The 15,653-nt window shown below is 56.1% G+C and overlaps 1 protein-coding gene across 3 annotated transcripts in view; it reads left to right on the forward strand.

Moving 5' to 3' along the window:
• The window catches only part of VAC14 (VAC14 component of PIKFYVE complex), a 198,139-nt gene extending 186,441 nt beyond the window's left edge, over positions 1 to 11,698 (forward strand). For all 3 annotated transcript variants that reach the window (XM_074968347.1, XM_074968345.1, XM_074968346.1), the window contains one exon: positions 11,073 to 11,698. In XM_074968347.1, the coding sequence (XP_074824448.1) occupies positions 11,073 to 11,182 (110 nt within the window). In that variant the 3' untranslated portion in view covers positions 11,183 to 11,698. The remainder of the gene's footprint in view (positions 1 to 11,072) is intronic.
• Positions 11,699 to 15,653: the final 3,955 nt, after the last annotated feature.

Below are 15,653 nucleotides of genomic sequence, written 5' to 3' on the forward strand. Positions count from 1 at the left end.
CAGGGCCTTGCTCTGAGGCACCTGCCCGCGGAGCTGGGTGTCAGGCCTGAGGCTTCCTCCTGCGCGCGCTCCTTGCCCTGCGCTGTGGAGCACTCGCTCAGCTTTTGTCTATATTTGGTAACCCTTGGAGGGCTGTGCCTCATCCACAGGCATTTGGCATCCGGGATGGAAAATTTCACTTGCAGGGTCTCCATGGAAACAAGCAGAGCCCTGGAGAAGATTTACACTGAATGGAGACTGGCGGATCTCCCATCAGCTGCCCCAGCTTGTTAGAAACAGCCCCTAGGAGCCTACCCTGGGGCTGCCTGCCCCAGGCTTGCCTGGTGTGCGCCAGCACCGGGCGTCGTGGGGAGCCAGTGCGTCTCGCACTCAGCCTCCTACGCTGAGAGCTGCTTCAGTCCTTTTCCCGCCTGCAGCTGAACTAGCCGGCCACTGCAGTGCACACACCTCGCTAGCAGCCCTGCGAGTCTGATGGGCTGCTAGGCCTGGGCTACTCTGGCCTTTGAGAGCCATTGATCGCCCTTGCCTGCTCTGCCTCTTCTTTGCTGTCTCGCCAACAGTCACCTGCCCGGGATGTATCTGCTGCTCTTGGCCCCTATGCCGCTGGGCACCACAGCCCCTCGGTGCACCTGATTCTGGTTACGCAGGAGCTCGGGCTACATGATTATAATGGGCCCCTTCTGGCTTTAACTCTACGGACTGGCTGGGATGCTGCTTAGGGGGCAGGGACCTAGACATCAGCTGTGCAGACTGGGCCAGGAACCTTAGCAGTGCCCAGCCCGGGAAGCCCATCTAATGTATACCGAGCCAGCTCTGCATCCTGCTGCAGGCAGCGAGCTCTCCAACCGGAGTGTGTATCTCTCCAGCTGGGCACAAGGCTCAGCAAGGGGGTGCTGACCCAGTGATCTAGTGGCTGGTGCCCTCCAGCTTGGAGCCAGAGATCAGGGCTTGCCTTACTGCTTCGCTCTTCAGGATGGCCAGGTTCTGATCCTTGCTGGACATCTGTCCATCATGGTATGAAATCTCTGGAGCAGAATGCAGCTAGGGCTGAGGGTGGCCAGTCAGGCAAGGCCTCCTAGGAGAGGGAGGGTGTGGCATGCCAGGGTCTCCAGCCAGTGCTGTTAATTCTTCGCTACCATAAACCGGTACCAGGCATAAAATGTCCCAGTGTATGTGGCTCTCCTCTTCTCTTGGCAGTGATGAGGCATCTCTTGGCTGTGGAGGGCAAGGCTCCTAGGGACATCTTCACCCTGGCCCAGGTCAGCCCACCCCATCTCCGTTCAGCTGGGCGGCCCCACTTGGTGGGGAAGTAGCTCTTTCAAAGTCCAGGCTAATGAGGTGGGAGGGGTGCTCCTCAGTGGCAGCACATCCCTCCTGGAGACATGAAAGGCTTATCCCTCCTCTGCAAAGCCATGGGGACAAAGTTCCAAGATGTGCAGGAAGCAGATCCTTGCCTTTTAACTAGTCCCTAGGCAGGCTGCATCACGCTCCCCAGCCTGTGCGCTCAGGAGCATTGGCCTCTGTTCTCAGCCTCTGTTTTTTCGAGTGTGAGCAGTTATATTTGTGTGTATGTTCAGGGGGAGGGGTTTCCTCCCTTCGCCCCTGACTACCGGGCTTTTGGAGCAATCAGAGCTGCCAGACGGACTGAGCATCTGATTAACTGTGACCTACATTCCATTAAACATTGAAGCCCGCTTTCATAACAGACCAAGCTGCCCCTCCTTGGGGGAAGCCAGCTGGGGCAGAAGCAAGCCGGGAAAGTTGTCGACCCACTGGCTGGGCAGAGATGCCTAGCGGGTTTTCCATCCCCATCAAGGTGGCCCATCTCCTTTGTCTGCACTCCTTGTACGGATCAGATCTCTTCTTAAACATTTCTCTGCAGAGAAGACTGTTGCATTTATCCCTGGATGTGAATTTCCCTGGGTTCCCCAGTCTGACCCCCATCACTGAGCCTTGGGTTAATCTCTTAATCCAAGAGTGGGGGTCGGCACAGGAGAGTTGCACGTCCGTTCTTCTAGTCTGTTACGGTTATACATCCATTGCACTAGACACAAAGTGAGAGGCCATTCCTGCCCCCACAGCTTTACAGTCTGAATAGACAAGACAAAGTGTGTGTGCGGGTGGGGGGAAACTCGGGCACCGAGGTGTGCCTCTCACTAGCTCACCCAGCAGGCCAATGGCACATCTCAAATTAGAACCCAGGACTGCCAATCTAGTGTCCTACCTGTTAGGCCATGCTGACTCTCGTGGTTCCTGAGGTTTCAACTACCATGTGGCAGTCTTCGTCAGAGAAACACCCAAATCCAGAGAGAGCAAGCCAGAACCGTGCCTGAAACAGACTTTTTGCAGCATTTAAAACAGCCACAGCCTGGTGGCTTAGCATGCTGGCCATCCTGCTCTGGGGGGCCAGGTTTGCAAGTGCCATCGTCCATGTGAAAGGAAGCTGGGTGTTGTCACTCCCTGTAGGCTTTACATCTCCAAACTGCAGCACAACTGGCCATCCCGAACAAATGTATCCCGGCCTCCAGCATGTCCTTCCTCCCATGGAGGGTCTCGCTGCTGGGGGGGATTCTGTGCCCCATTCCTCGTCTCGGCCTGTCTGCTGAGGGGCCAGCAGTGATGGAAGTGGCCACCTATCCCCTATGAACAAGACTGAGGCCATCAATTCTTCTTACATGAGCCTCCAAGGAGCTGGTAATGCACTTTGGTCACTAGGATCAGAGGCCAAACCTCGTGGCAAAAGGCTCGTTGCAGGTGCCCTGAGTTCTCCAGTCCCCCTGGCCATCCCTTCACAGGACTGGAGCAGCAGTGATGGTGCTGCAGGGGTGCGGCGTTCCCGTTGGCATCTACCGGCAGTACTCGGTGCCTGCCCAGATGACACTTGTCTCAGGCTAGTGCTCTTTGCACTTCGGCTTCACGGACGCTTGCCCACAAGTAAATGCCAGCGGCAGCCCAGTGCAGTGTGCTGGAGGTGACCAGCTGGCATTGTGGGGCTGTACTCTGCTGGGCGCTTTGCCTGTGACCCTAGCCGTGCTCCTCTGTCCTCCAGGTAGGAACACGTCTCTCTTTGCCTTGCGCTCTTCCCCTCAGCCTCTGAGCAGTGCAGGTGGAAAGCCAGGGACAAGGAACTCCCCCAACCTCAAAGCATTTGTTTTACGGTCCTGCCCCATGGCACTAACCAAGGTGGACACATACTTGGCCAGTGGGACTGGGCTTGTGGGGATACTGTACCTACCAAGGGAGTAGCAGGGGCCTGTTGCCCCACACTTCGCTAGTGATCTCAGTGGAGCAAAGGGCTTAGCAGAACCTCATCCCCTGAGTTCAGTGGAGCAGTGTGGGGTTGGGGGATCAGGAAGTGTTACTTCTCAGCGCGTGGTCTTGGCAGCCTGCTCTGTTACGTCGCATCCACACTGGAGTGGGAGCAGAGCCAGCCAAACCAAGTAGATCTATGGCTTTAGAGAAAATAAATAGTATGTTGTGGATGTGATAGGCACCCAGTAATCACATGGCTTCGGCCCATGAGCCCTGCCTGCTCTGACAGCCCAAGCACCAGGTGCCGGATCAGCTTGGCCACATGTTTCCCACCACTGTCCCAGCCCAGTGTAGACGGGACCTTGGACAGGCACGCTCGCCTTCAGCTGGCCAGCATGGCTTCCTTGGAACAAGGAGGCCAGGAGGGAGAATCAGACGGGGCCCTAGGGACCCTGTGAGACGAAAGCCATGGCAGGAGCTTCCCCAAGAACTGCATGGCACTGGCAGGCAGAGCAGAGCCTAGGTCAGTCACTTGGCTCAGCATGCCTGACTCTGAAGGGAGCGTTAGTCGCTTGCTAAGCAGAATAGTAGTGTCTGTTCCCGCCCCCTCCCGGGGGACCCCAGTCAGTGCTGACCTCCCAGCAAACTGGCCCCTCGCTGCTTGCAACCTCCTCGCCCAGCGGTTCTGTCTTCCCAGCCATGGAGCAGGTCCCGAAAGCTGAGTGGAGATGCCCCAGCCATCAGCTGGAAACAGGAACTCAAGCAGCATCTGATTCAGCAGGAGAAACTGGGCCATTGAGCGCAGTCTGTCTAAGCATTTCGGAGATATTCTCTGCGGCATGTAGTGAGTGACTGAAGGGTTAATCCTTCAGCGTGGGGTTGTTTTTTCTTCCCCTTCTAAGCTCCTCAAAGCTAAACAAACAGGCCCTGTCTCTTTCTGCCCCTCCTCCGTGAATCACCTTGTGTGTGTAGGTGGGGGTTGTTGATTTCCCAAATGTCAAGCTCTGCAGATTGTCCTTCCTCCCCAAAATATCCAGGCCAGGGGAAACCCCTCCTCCTGGCAGTGTCTCAGCACGGCGGAGGGTGGGAAGCCCTACCTCAGACACACATGCACCCGGCCCGCAGACCGTGTCTCAGGTTTGCTCCTAATTCCAATTAATCTCGAGGAGGCAAATGCTCTTTATTATCTGGCCAAGTACAGCTTCCTAAGCAGTGCAGCCAGAGGCAGAACTCAGCCAGCAGGAGCCGGGAGGCGGGGTTCCCGTACTGCTGTGGGAAAGGATTAAACGCTTGCGTTTGAGTGCCTTGTGCTTTTCCCCTCCTGGAAGAGCAGGGCTGGTGCACAGCATGAGGAGCCTTGGCGGAGCTGTGTGGGAGGAGACGCGGGCTGGAAAGCCGTGTGCGCGTGCATTATCCTCCTCTCATCTGTGCTCTTACACTTGGATGGCAAGTTCTTCAGAGCAGGACTGTCTGTCTGTACCGCACCCAGCACAGTGGGGCCTTACCATAGCACAAGTGTGGAGGGACTTTGGCAGAGCTTGGGGAATGGGGGACTAGGAGTGGAATAGCAGGGGGTGCCTGTCTGGATGGAGGGGCATCAGAAGAGCTCGGGGGGGACTAAGTGGCATAGCGGGGGTCAGGTCTGTGTTTAGGGTATTGGCGGAGCTGTAGGAGGGGTGCTCTCAGGTTGGAATTACTCAGGGGGCTGCAGGTCTGGATTGAGGGGCATCGGTAGAATCATAGGACTGGAAGGGACCTCTAGAGATCATCTAGTCCCGTCCCCTGCACTCCTGGCAGGACTGAGTATTATCTAGAAGACCATTGCTGACAGGTGTTTGTCTAACCTGCTCTTAAAAATCCCCAATGATGGAGATTCCACAACCTCCCTAGGCAATTTATTCCAGTGCTTAACCACCCTGACCATTAGGAAGTTTTCCTAATGTCCAGCCTAAACCGCCCTTGCTGCAATTTAAGCCCATTGCTTCTTGTCCTGTCCTCAGAGGTTAAGAAGAACAATTCTTTTCCCTCCTTCTTGTAACAATCTTTCATGTACTTGAAAACTGTTACCAGGTCCCCTCTGTCTTCTCTTCTCCAGACTAAACAAACTTAATTTTTTCAGTCTTCCCTCATAGCTGCTTTCTAGACCTTTAATCATTTTTGTTGCTCTTCTCTGGACTTTCTCCAGTTTGTCCCCATCTTTCCTGAAAGGTGGCGCCCAGAACTGGACACGATGCTCCAGCTGAGGCCTCATCAGTGCAGAGTAGAGTGGAAGAATCACTTCTCGTGTCTTGCACTGAGGCAGGTCACTCAGCGCCTGTTTGTGCTTTTGGGTCCCTCCCTTTCCCAAGCACCACACTCGCCATCCCCGTAAATCAGTTTAAGCCTGAGGGAGCTCACTCTGCCAGCCTTGACGCACAGTGCCATATTGCCAACGCGCGATCCCTGGCCCTCCTTCGTCCAGCAGTACATACAGCCGTGGAGCCAGCACTCGGGGCTGGTCTCCCTGCAGCGTCGCCCTGGTTTAACTTCAGGTGTGAATCTAAACAAGCTTTAGGGCTGGTCTACACTATAAACGTACATCGGTATAACTGTTGCTCCGGGGTGTGAAAAAGCCACCAGGTACCCCAGTCTAACCCCCAGTGTAGACAGCGCTGTATTGGCAGGAGAGCTTCCCCACTGACATAGCTACCGCCACTTGCGAGGGAGGCGGGAGGAGTTCTCCTGCTGGTGTGGTAGCTTCTTCCCTGAAGCGCGACGGGGGTAGCCACGCCACTGCAGCATCGGAAGTGGACACCTGCCCTCAGTCAGACCAGTCCAAGCCCATGGGTGGGGGGAGGCTCTTATTTCTGTTTGGCGTAAATTGCTTAGAACTGGGTTGAAATAAAACCCCATTAAACCAGAACCAGCATGTGCCCAGCGCCTTTTGCACTGGCTCCACTAACCCAAGGAATTTGGGTGTAGCCAGGGCCTCAGAATTGCAAAGCAGATGCTGCTAAGTCGGCTCCTTCGTGATCCACGCAGCTTATTGGCAGTTGAAATGCACAGGGCTTGGTCTCCCTGAAGGGGAAGGGAGTCCAGGAGAGCTGGCTGTATTTCAAGGAATCCCTGTTGAGGTTACAGGGACAAACCATCCCGATGAGTCGAAAGAATAGTAAACATGGCAGGCGACCAGCTTGGCTTAATGGTGAAATCCTAGCGGATCTTAAACATAAAAAAGAAGCTTACAAGAAGTGGAAGGTTGGACATATGACCAGGGAAGAGTATAAAAATATTGCTCGGGCATGTAGGAAAGATATCAGGAGGGCCAAATCGCACCTGGAGCTGCAGCTAGCAAGAGATGTCAAGAGTAACAAGAAGGGTTTCTTCAGGTATGTTGGCAACAAGAAGAAAGCCAAGGAAAGTGTGGGCCCCTTACTGAATGAGGGAGGCAACCTAGTGACAGAGGATGTGGAAAAAGCTAATGTACTCAATGCTTTTTTTGCCTCTGTTTTCACTAACAAGGTCAGCTCCCAGACTGCTGCGCTGGGCATCACAGAATGGGGAAGAGATGGCCAGCCCTCTGTGGAGATAGAGGTGGTTAGGGACTATTTAGAAAAGCTGGACGTGCACAAGTCCATGGGGCCGGACGAGTTGCATCCGAGAGTGCTGAAGGAATTGGCGGCTGTGATTGCAGAGCCCTTGGCCATTATCTTTGAAAACTCGTGGCGAACGGGGGAAGTCCCGGATGACTGGAAAAAGGCTAATGTAGTGCCAATCTTTAAAAAAGGGAAGAAGGAGGATCCTGGGAACTACAGGCCAGTCAGCCTCACCTCAGTCCCTGGAAAAATCATGGAGCAGGTCCTCAAAGAATCAATCCTGAAGCACTTACATGAGAGGAAAGTGATCAGGAACAGTCAGCATGGGTTCACCAAGGGAAGGTCATGCCTGACTAATCTAATCGCCTTTTATGATGAGATTACTGGTTCTGTGGATGAAGGGAAAGCAGTGGATGTATTGTTTCTTGACTTTAGCAAAGCTTTTGACACGGTCTCCCACAGTATTCTTGTCAGCAAGTTAAGGAAGTATGGGCTAGATGAATGCACTATAAGGTGGGTAGAAAGCTGGCTAGATTGTCGGGCTCAACGGGTAGTGATCAATGGCTCCATGTCTAGTTGGCAGGCGGTGTCAAGTGGTGTGCCCCAGGGGTCGGTCCTGGGGCCGGTTTTGTTCAATATCTTCATAAATGATCTGGAGGATGGTGTGGATTGCACTCTCAGCAAATTTGCGGATGATACTAAACTGGGAGGAGTGGTAGATACGCTGGAGGGGAGGGATAGGATACAGAAGGACCTAGACAAATTGGAGGATTGGGCCAAAAGAAATCTGATGAGGTTCAATAAGGATAAGTGCAGGGTCCTGCACTTAGGATGGAAGAATCCAATGCACCGCTACAGACTAGGGACCGAATGGCTAGGCAGCAGTTCTGCAGAAAAGGACCTAGGGGTGACAGTGGACGAGAAGCTGGATATGAGTCAACAGTGTGCCCTTGTTGCCAAGAAGGCCAATGGCATTTTGGGATGTATAAGTAGGGGCATAGCGAGCAGATCGAGGGACGTGATCGTTCCCCTCTATTCGACACTGGTGAGGCCTCATCTGGAGTACTGTGTCCAGTTTTGGGCCCCACACTACAAGAAGGATGTGGATAAATTGGAGAGAGTCCAGCGAAGGGCAACAAAAATGATTAGGGGTCTAGAGCACATGACTTATGAGGAGAGGCTGAGGGAGCTGGGATTGTTTAGTCTGCAGAAGAGAAGAATGAGGGGGGATTTGATAGCTGCTTTCAACTACCTGAAAGGGGGTTCCAAAGAGGATGGCTCTAGACTGTTCTCAATGGTAGCAGATGACAGAACGAGGAGTAATGGTCTCAAGTTGCAATGGGGGAGGTTTAGATTGGATATTAGGAAAAACTTTTTCACTAAGAGGGTGGTGAAACACTGGAATGCGTTACCTAGGGAGGTGGTAGAATCTCCTTCCTTAGAGGTTTTTAAGGTTAGGCTTGACAAAGCCCTGGCTGGGATGATTTAACTGGGAATTGGTCCTGCTTCGAGCAGGGGGTTGGACTAGATGACCTTCTGGGGTCCCTTCCAACCCTGATATTCTATGATTCTATGATTCCTCCTGGCATGTCCTGGGATTTGTACCTGAGAACTGGGGTCTCCCACCCGGGATCATCTGGTGAGCGTTGCCATGTACTGCTGCAGTCACTGCTTGGCTGCCCTCACAGCAAGGCAGCTTGGCCTGTGGTTAGAGCTGCTGGCTGACGGTCAAGGCTCCAGGCTCTATTTCCAGTGCTGCCGCTGAACCACCCAGCCTGCCACTGGTTTTAGCAGAGCACACGTGGCTTTTGTGGGCGCTGGCGGCAGGAGATCAAGTGCTTTGACCCTCTTTGTCCGGAGTCCCCTTGAGCCATCCCACGCTAGCTTGGATCTGTGCGCCCTTAGATCAGTGCCCGCGAGAACCCCAGGGGAGAGTTCATGTGCTCCCACCGAGCACTAGGGCAGGATCTCTCCCCCAGCAGGGGAGGGTGGTGGCCGCTGAGTTCAGCCCATGGCTCCAACCCGGCAGAGCTGCTTGGAGCCTCAGACCACTTCCCCCTCCAGCAACTCGTTTTCTCCTGCTCAGGGACAGGTCCCGGGTCCATCAGCACTCCCAGCCCTGGGCAGACTGTCCCACCCTCCTGGCTCTGTCCCAGACAGACTCGCTGCTCGCGTGCTCTTCCCACAGGACAGTCCCATCTCTCCTGCTCTGCGTCATGGGCTGCAGCTGGGGTCCATCTGAGCCATAGGGCCCAAGTCCCAGCCTGCCCGGATCCCCCTTCCCAGGCAGCGTGTCTGGCTCCAAGCCACATGTTCCTGCATGTACGTTTGTCTCCTCTTCTTGTACCCTCACCTACCCCAGCCCCGCGGGGAGTTGGGAGGGGCTGGGGTTGAGCTTCCCCCAGGAACCCTGACACTATTGGCCCCCTTTGTTGTGATGTCAGCTGCAGCTGGGCCAGGCACTGGGCGTGGGGGATAACATCGGACTGGGCCGTCCCTCCCCCTTCCTCCCCCCCCTTCTGGGAAATGATGGGAGCTGGGGTGGGGCGAGAGCCTGTCTCATTGTGCTGATCAGCAGGGTGGGGCACACGGGCGAGGGCAGCATGCTCTGTGGGGCCAGGGGGATGGGCACATGTGGCAGAGGGGGGCTGGTGCATGCACCGTCCAAGTCAGGGTTTGGCCGGCCCTGCTGGAGAGGAAGGGGAGGTGCAGTCGGACAGGAGTGAAGAGCCAGATGGGCTTGGGGGGCAGCCAGCAGGGTTGTAGGGCAGTGGCCTTGGTGGGGGTGTGGGGCTAGCTTTGGAAGGACATGAGGCCACAGCCCGGCTGGGTGCTCTGGTCCTTGGTTCCACTGGGGCAGGAACTTCCCTGGCGCTGCGCAGCAATGAAGCCTGCGTGCTTCCTCGGCGTCTGGCTGCAGCACCTTAACCTGGTGTGACCTTCCCGCTCAGGCGGGCTGGCCTGCGCTGTTGTCCCAGGGCGCTGACCTGCTGAGCAGCTGCCTGCCGCACTGTCTGCTCCGCTGGGGCACAGCCTCCCAAACAGGAAATGCCTCGCAGTGTGTGGCGGAGCTGGGGCTTTGCACTGTGTCCCCACATAACCCTGGGATTGAAAACCAGCCTGGTGCCCACAGCTTGCTAGGCCCCCTGCCCTGGGAGGGCACGTCACATGCCGCGAATGGCTCCTGAGTAACCGGACACGCAGGGCAGCAGCTCTGTCTAATGCTGCTGGTGTCAGCCCCACCTTCAATTTGAGACCAGTGCTAGGGCCAGACCAGGCCTCTGCAGCTGCCTCCTGTGCTCCAGCTGGGCTCTGCCAAACTCCTCCTGCCTGGCCTGGAGGGCATCCCTGGTTCCAGTTTGGGATCCCTCTGATACAGACCCAGCCAGGCCCCGCTGTTTGTATCCCATGGAGGCTCCTGTTGCCAGGTGAACCCAGCTCTCAGGCAGTGAGGTGCCAGGGCACTGAACTCCCCACCAGGCTTGTCACTCCCCACCAGGCTCCTCCTGGCAGGCATAGAGCAGAGGACAAGCCTGGAGCACACTGTCCCCGGGAAACGCCCGGCACGTCTACCCCCTGAGGATGGCAACACCAGCAGGTGCAGGTACTGAGCATTACTCCACAGGGCGCTCCAGCTCCTCCCAGTCTCTGGACAGTGAGCAGTGCAGTTTCTGGAGTCCAGAACGCCAGCCAGCCTCCTGGGGCCTAGCTCTGCTGAGAGCGGGAGTGGCTCATAGCACGGGGTGCTGTCAGTAGTGGGGGCAGTGCTCTCCAGCTTTCAGGAGAGATTCGCACCACCCCTCTACTCCAAGCCTCTTGCTGCTTGGGCCAGTTAGCTTGGCCCAGCATCACGCTGGGCGCTCTGATCCGTGGTGATAGATCGGTTCACCAGGGTCTTCACTTACCCCGTGCACTTGGCTGGTTCACTAGAAACGTAGGGGATGGACAGCAGCATCACTGCCGTGATACCCAGTTTCCTCCTCCCTGACCCCTTCTCAGCTGCTTAGCAGCCCTTGGCCTGCTCCTAGCTGTAGGCTCTTCCACAGTCGTTGCCCAGGCGTCTCCCTGCCACCCAGTCTGAGGGGGGCGTGTTTTGTAGTGGAAAGCACAAGTGTCTGGCCCCTGGGGCAGGGAGCTTCAGTATGTGGTGTCTGTGTGGGGGTGGTAACAGACTGGGTGCTTGGCACACACCATGCCCTCTCATCTCTCTCTCTCTCTCTCTCTCTCTCTGCTTCCTCTCCCCAGGGACAGCACTAAGACAACCCTGGGCTTCAAGAAAGCGACCACCACCAACATCGACTACCTGGAGCTGCTGCAGCACTTCGAGCGAGTCCAGAACAAGCACCTGGAAGTGAGACACCAGCGGGTTGGCCGGGGAGAGCCCCCAGACCGAAGGGTCGTCCTCTGAGCACCAGCCCCACTGGCGTGCATGGAGACAGTGACCTGGGGAGGGGAGCTGGAGAGACTTGGCAGCTGCCATGGGTTCCAGGGTGTCTGATCCAGCGGGGGTGCTTGTTCCAGGGGAGAGGCGGTGGAGGTGGCCACAGCGCTCAACTGGGGAGGATCTCCAGAGACCAAGCCGGAGCCCAGCACCCCAGCTGCACAAACTTCCAGAGCATCACAAGCAAGCATGTGGGGAAGTTGTAGGAGGGGACTAAAGGGACAAATGAAGCTACACGCTTCCCCCACCCCACATTCTGCCTTATAAGCCCTCCCTGGCAACAGTCAGCTGACGGCACAGCGGGGCCAGTAAGGCCTGAGGGAAGACACGTAAAAAGCATTTTCTGCTACGTCCAGCCTCAAACAAGCATGAGTGTCTGTGGGCATGTGACTGGACTGGCCTCACCTCCCTGTTTCTCTCCCCCCCCCCCCCCCCCCACCACCACCACCACCAGGCAGGCAGGCAGGCATGTGCTGCAGTCCCGAAAGGAAAGCCGGCCTCTGGTAGCTGGCTTCTTGGATCTCAGCCGTCCACTGCCCTTAGTTCCCTGTGGCAACAGCACTATCTAATCCTCCAGTGCTCTTGGTCCTGTGGACGTGCATTCCTGTGTGTGCGCGTCACTCAGCTGCCTCTTGTCACCCTCGTTGGACCCACCTCCCTCTTGTACGTATGGCAGTGCAGCCTTAATTTATAGCCCCCTGAAAGCATCATGTATGTGTATATAGAGGAGGGGTTCAGTCCAAGTCAGAGTTCTAGCCTGAAAATAGATTTGTACCAGTGTAAAAACTTCCCACATTGAAATAAAAGAATTATGGCAAAGTCCCTGCCTGGTATCTGCTGCTCCTTGGGGGAAGGCCCCCAGGATGGTCATCACCTGGACTGAGGCTACCCTCCACACCCACTGAGCCCTTTGGGGCCCTCTCCCCTGGCTGGTTCTGCATCCCCCAAACTTCCTACGTGGGTTTGAGATTTGACCCATGTCTGCCATTTGTTTCCCAGGCAAAAGAAGTGCCCCTTCTGCATGACAGAGTCTGGGAGGGATGATACACATCAGCGATGCTGAAATCCTAGGAGGTAACTGCAGGTCCAGTAGACGTGCTCAGGTCCCAGAGCAGGGCAGGCATGGGTTCATGACCCACACTGCCGCAGCTTCTCTGCTCTGGGGCCAGAGCTAGCCAGAGTAAGGCCATGTCTGCACTGTTGGCACTGCTCAGCACCTGAGCTATGATGCTATCGCACCTGGCGTGTAGATGCAGGCTACAGGGCCAGAAATGGGTTTTCCATCGCTCTAGGAACTCCGCCTCCCCAAGCAACAGTAGCTGGGTCACTGGAAGCTGCTTCTACAGGGCGGGTGAGGTTGGCAAAGTTACGGGGCCCAGGGATTGGACTTCTCACACTCTGTAGCTGTGTCAGCCTAAATGTTCAGTGTCGAGCAGGCCGAAGGAGCTGCAGTCGCATCCTGAGATTGCAGGACCAACGTACCCTGAGTGATGAGCTGCTGCAAACGGCCACTGAGAAGCCCTGGCGGAGTTGCTCAGAGCAAGCTGTGAAGTGTGAGGCTATTGCAGGGCTGAGTGTGTTTATTCCTCAGGCACGCCAAGAGCCCAGGGGTCTGTCTGCTCCAATGGTGGCCAGTGTCTGAGGAAGGGGAAGGAGCCCCTGGGGGCAGGCTATTCCGTTACAGGGAAGTCTCTTTCCAGCTCCTCTCTGCCAGTGCTTGACCTGGGTGTGAAGTAGGAGAACGTATAATCAGATGGTCTCATTACCCATAGAAACATTTAATCCTCATGCTGCCCACTTCCTTCCCCACCCCACCCTGCACCCACCCGCTCGCTCCCTTCTTGGTTGGGTTGGTCACAAGTGCAGCAGAAATGCGTCTTTCCCCTGGGCAGCCTGCTGCTCTGCTGGGCTTAACTTCCTGCCAGTTGCTGGGTGAGTGGCATTTCCTCACCCCTTCCCAGCAATATCCAGGGCTCCTCAGCACCAGGATCCAGCTTGTGGTCTAATCTCCCGAATTCCCACCCTCCTCCTTGTGTGACACAAGCTAGCAAGAAGCAGCAGGGCCACTGGGGGTTATGTCTTGGGTCCCCCCTTGCTACGCCCTCCAGAATTGGAGAGGATTCTGGGCAGCCCAAATCAGAAGACCGAACAGGGTGCAGACAGTGTTCCGGGTTCCAAGGATCTATTTTTGGTAGGGCCTGTATCGGTGTCTCCCAGCACGGCATGACCTTGTAGCTCAAAGCAAGTGGGAGGGCGTTGGTGCTTGCTCTGCAGCAGGAGTTAACCACAGATGGCCCTTCCCAGAGCAGTGCTGAGAGCTGATGCACGGAGATGGAACAAGGCCAGGTGTGGTTAGGGGGACTCTGTTAAGGTGGCAGCTCCTCTAGAAATGACCCTGCTCTGGATGACTTGGAGTTGTCCTGGGGTAGGTGGGAGGCTGAGGAATACCATCTCCCTCTGCTTTTATGGCTGCTGCTTTCTTTAGAGTGGGGCTGGCTCATCTTAATAGCCCTGTGCTGAGGATTGGCTTGCATAAAATGAATCCATTCCTCTCAGTCCTGAGGAAAGATCTTCAAAAACCTGTCCTGGTGGGCTAGTGTCAAGAGTCTAACCTCCAGGAGCTGAGTATCTGCTGATGGGAAGGGCTCCTTTAACCCCCACTGCAACCAGTGGGAGCCGAACTCAGCACCATGCAGAGTCAGGCCAACCACCCACTCCAGAGCCCGTTGAAGTGAGTGGGAACGATCCTGTGGCCTTTAGATAAGACCGTAAGCTTCAAAGGGCTTTGCAGATGCCCAGAGCCTGTGTGTCGGAGCGGGCTCTGTCCGCACACATGGCCCTCCTATGGGTAGAGGGTCAGGATCTGTCCACCAGTTGGAGAGCGGGGATCAATTTTGCACACCAGCCCTTAGAACCACCTGTTCCTGTAACCTGGAGAAAGCTCAGTGAGCCCCCACCCCCGAATGGGACAGGCTCTCAACCTGCCTGCAAAATCCAGATGGGCATCAGCCAAGCTCAGACCCAGAACCGAGCTGCCCCTCCCTGGAAGGGGTCAAACCCAACATGGGATCAACCCAGAGCTTTGCACAGGCCCCCCCCCAAGCTCCAGGTGTGTCCCGCTCCAGGTGTGTCCCACTCCAGCTCTGACCATGGCCACTTGGGCCGACCACTGCATAAAGCCCTATCCAAAAGCAGGGCTGAGGCGAGAGTGGTGGAACTGGGCAGGCAGCGGGCAAGGGCCTTCACATTGTGTGTCACAGGGATGCAACAGGGCCAGGCCCCCACCATAGGCTGTGCTGATGAGTGTAATGAAGGGCTGCCCACTAGGCAGAGCACCCCAGGGTCAATGGCACAGCCGTGTCCCTTCGTGGTGGGGACAGGCAGATGTCAGGCGTGGTTTGCCATCTGCAGTTTTGATGAGCGTGATTGTGTGACAGGCCTGGCTGGGGGAGAGGGGACAGGGACCTAGGCTGGCTGTCTGCCATCCCCGCAGCCCCATTTCCAATAGGTCTGTAAGCCAGGGAGTGTGTCTGAGCAGGAAGAGTGGGCGAGCGCTACTGGGCATTGGATACGCTATGGGCTGGCCGTTCGGCCTGCCGGAGCCCCTCCTCCTGTCTCAGTGGTGCAGTGAGGAAGGCTGGGGATTATGGAGCGAGAGCCTGTCCCAGGGCATGGAGCCAGGGTCCTGCGTATTCTGAGATGGAGTGTTTGGGGCCATTGCTGTGGCCACCTGTCCTGGGCTTTAGACCTCTTGAGATCTGCATTTCAAGTGACTTCCCACAAGCCTTTGGCTAGAGCAGCGGCTGGCCCCTTGTGTCACAGTTCAAGGCAGCTCTAGGCTCCCGGCCCTCACCTCTTGTGGGCAGAGACCTGTTCTTTCTCCTCTGACCGGGGTGTTTGCAGGTCGCACAGCTCCGTCTACACTGTTATCCCCAGCAGGCCGGGCTGCCTGAGCAGGCTAAGGGTTGCTCGTTGCTTTCTACTCAGAGGCTGTAAACAGCATAATTGCCTGTGCGTATAAGGTACCATGCAGCTCTCTCTAAGCAAGCACGTTCTTCTTCAAGTGCTTGCTCATATTGATTCCAATTTGATGTGCGCACACTGCGTGCACGGCCGTCGGAAATGTTTACCCTAGCAACACTCGCCGGGTCGGCTGTGGAGTATTCCAGAGTGGCGCCTTCATGGCACTCGATATGTACCGCATCCGACCCAGCGCTGCCTCAGTTCCTGCTTACCGCCCATGATGGTCGTTGGAACTGTGGAGTCCTGCTTCGCTTGCTCTCCATGCTCCCTAGCATTGTAGTTAATAGTTTAGTTTGGTTTTTACTTAGTGTTAGTTGGGTTGGGGGGCTTTCCCCTCCTCTCCGATTCTTCTTCTTGGGCTC

This window comes from Natator depressus, chromosome 12, assembly GCF_965152275.1.
Source record: "Natator depressus isolate rNatDep1 chromosome 12, rNatDep2.hap1, whole genome shotgun sequence".
NCBI classification, from domain to species: Eukaryota; Metazoa; Chordata; order Testudines; family Cheloniidae; genus Natator; species Natator depressus.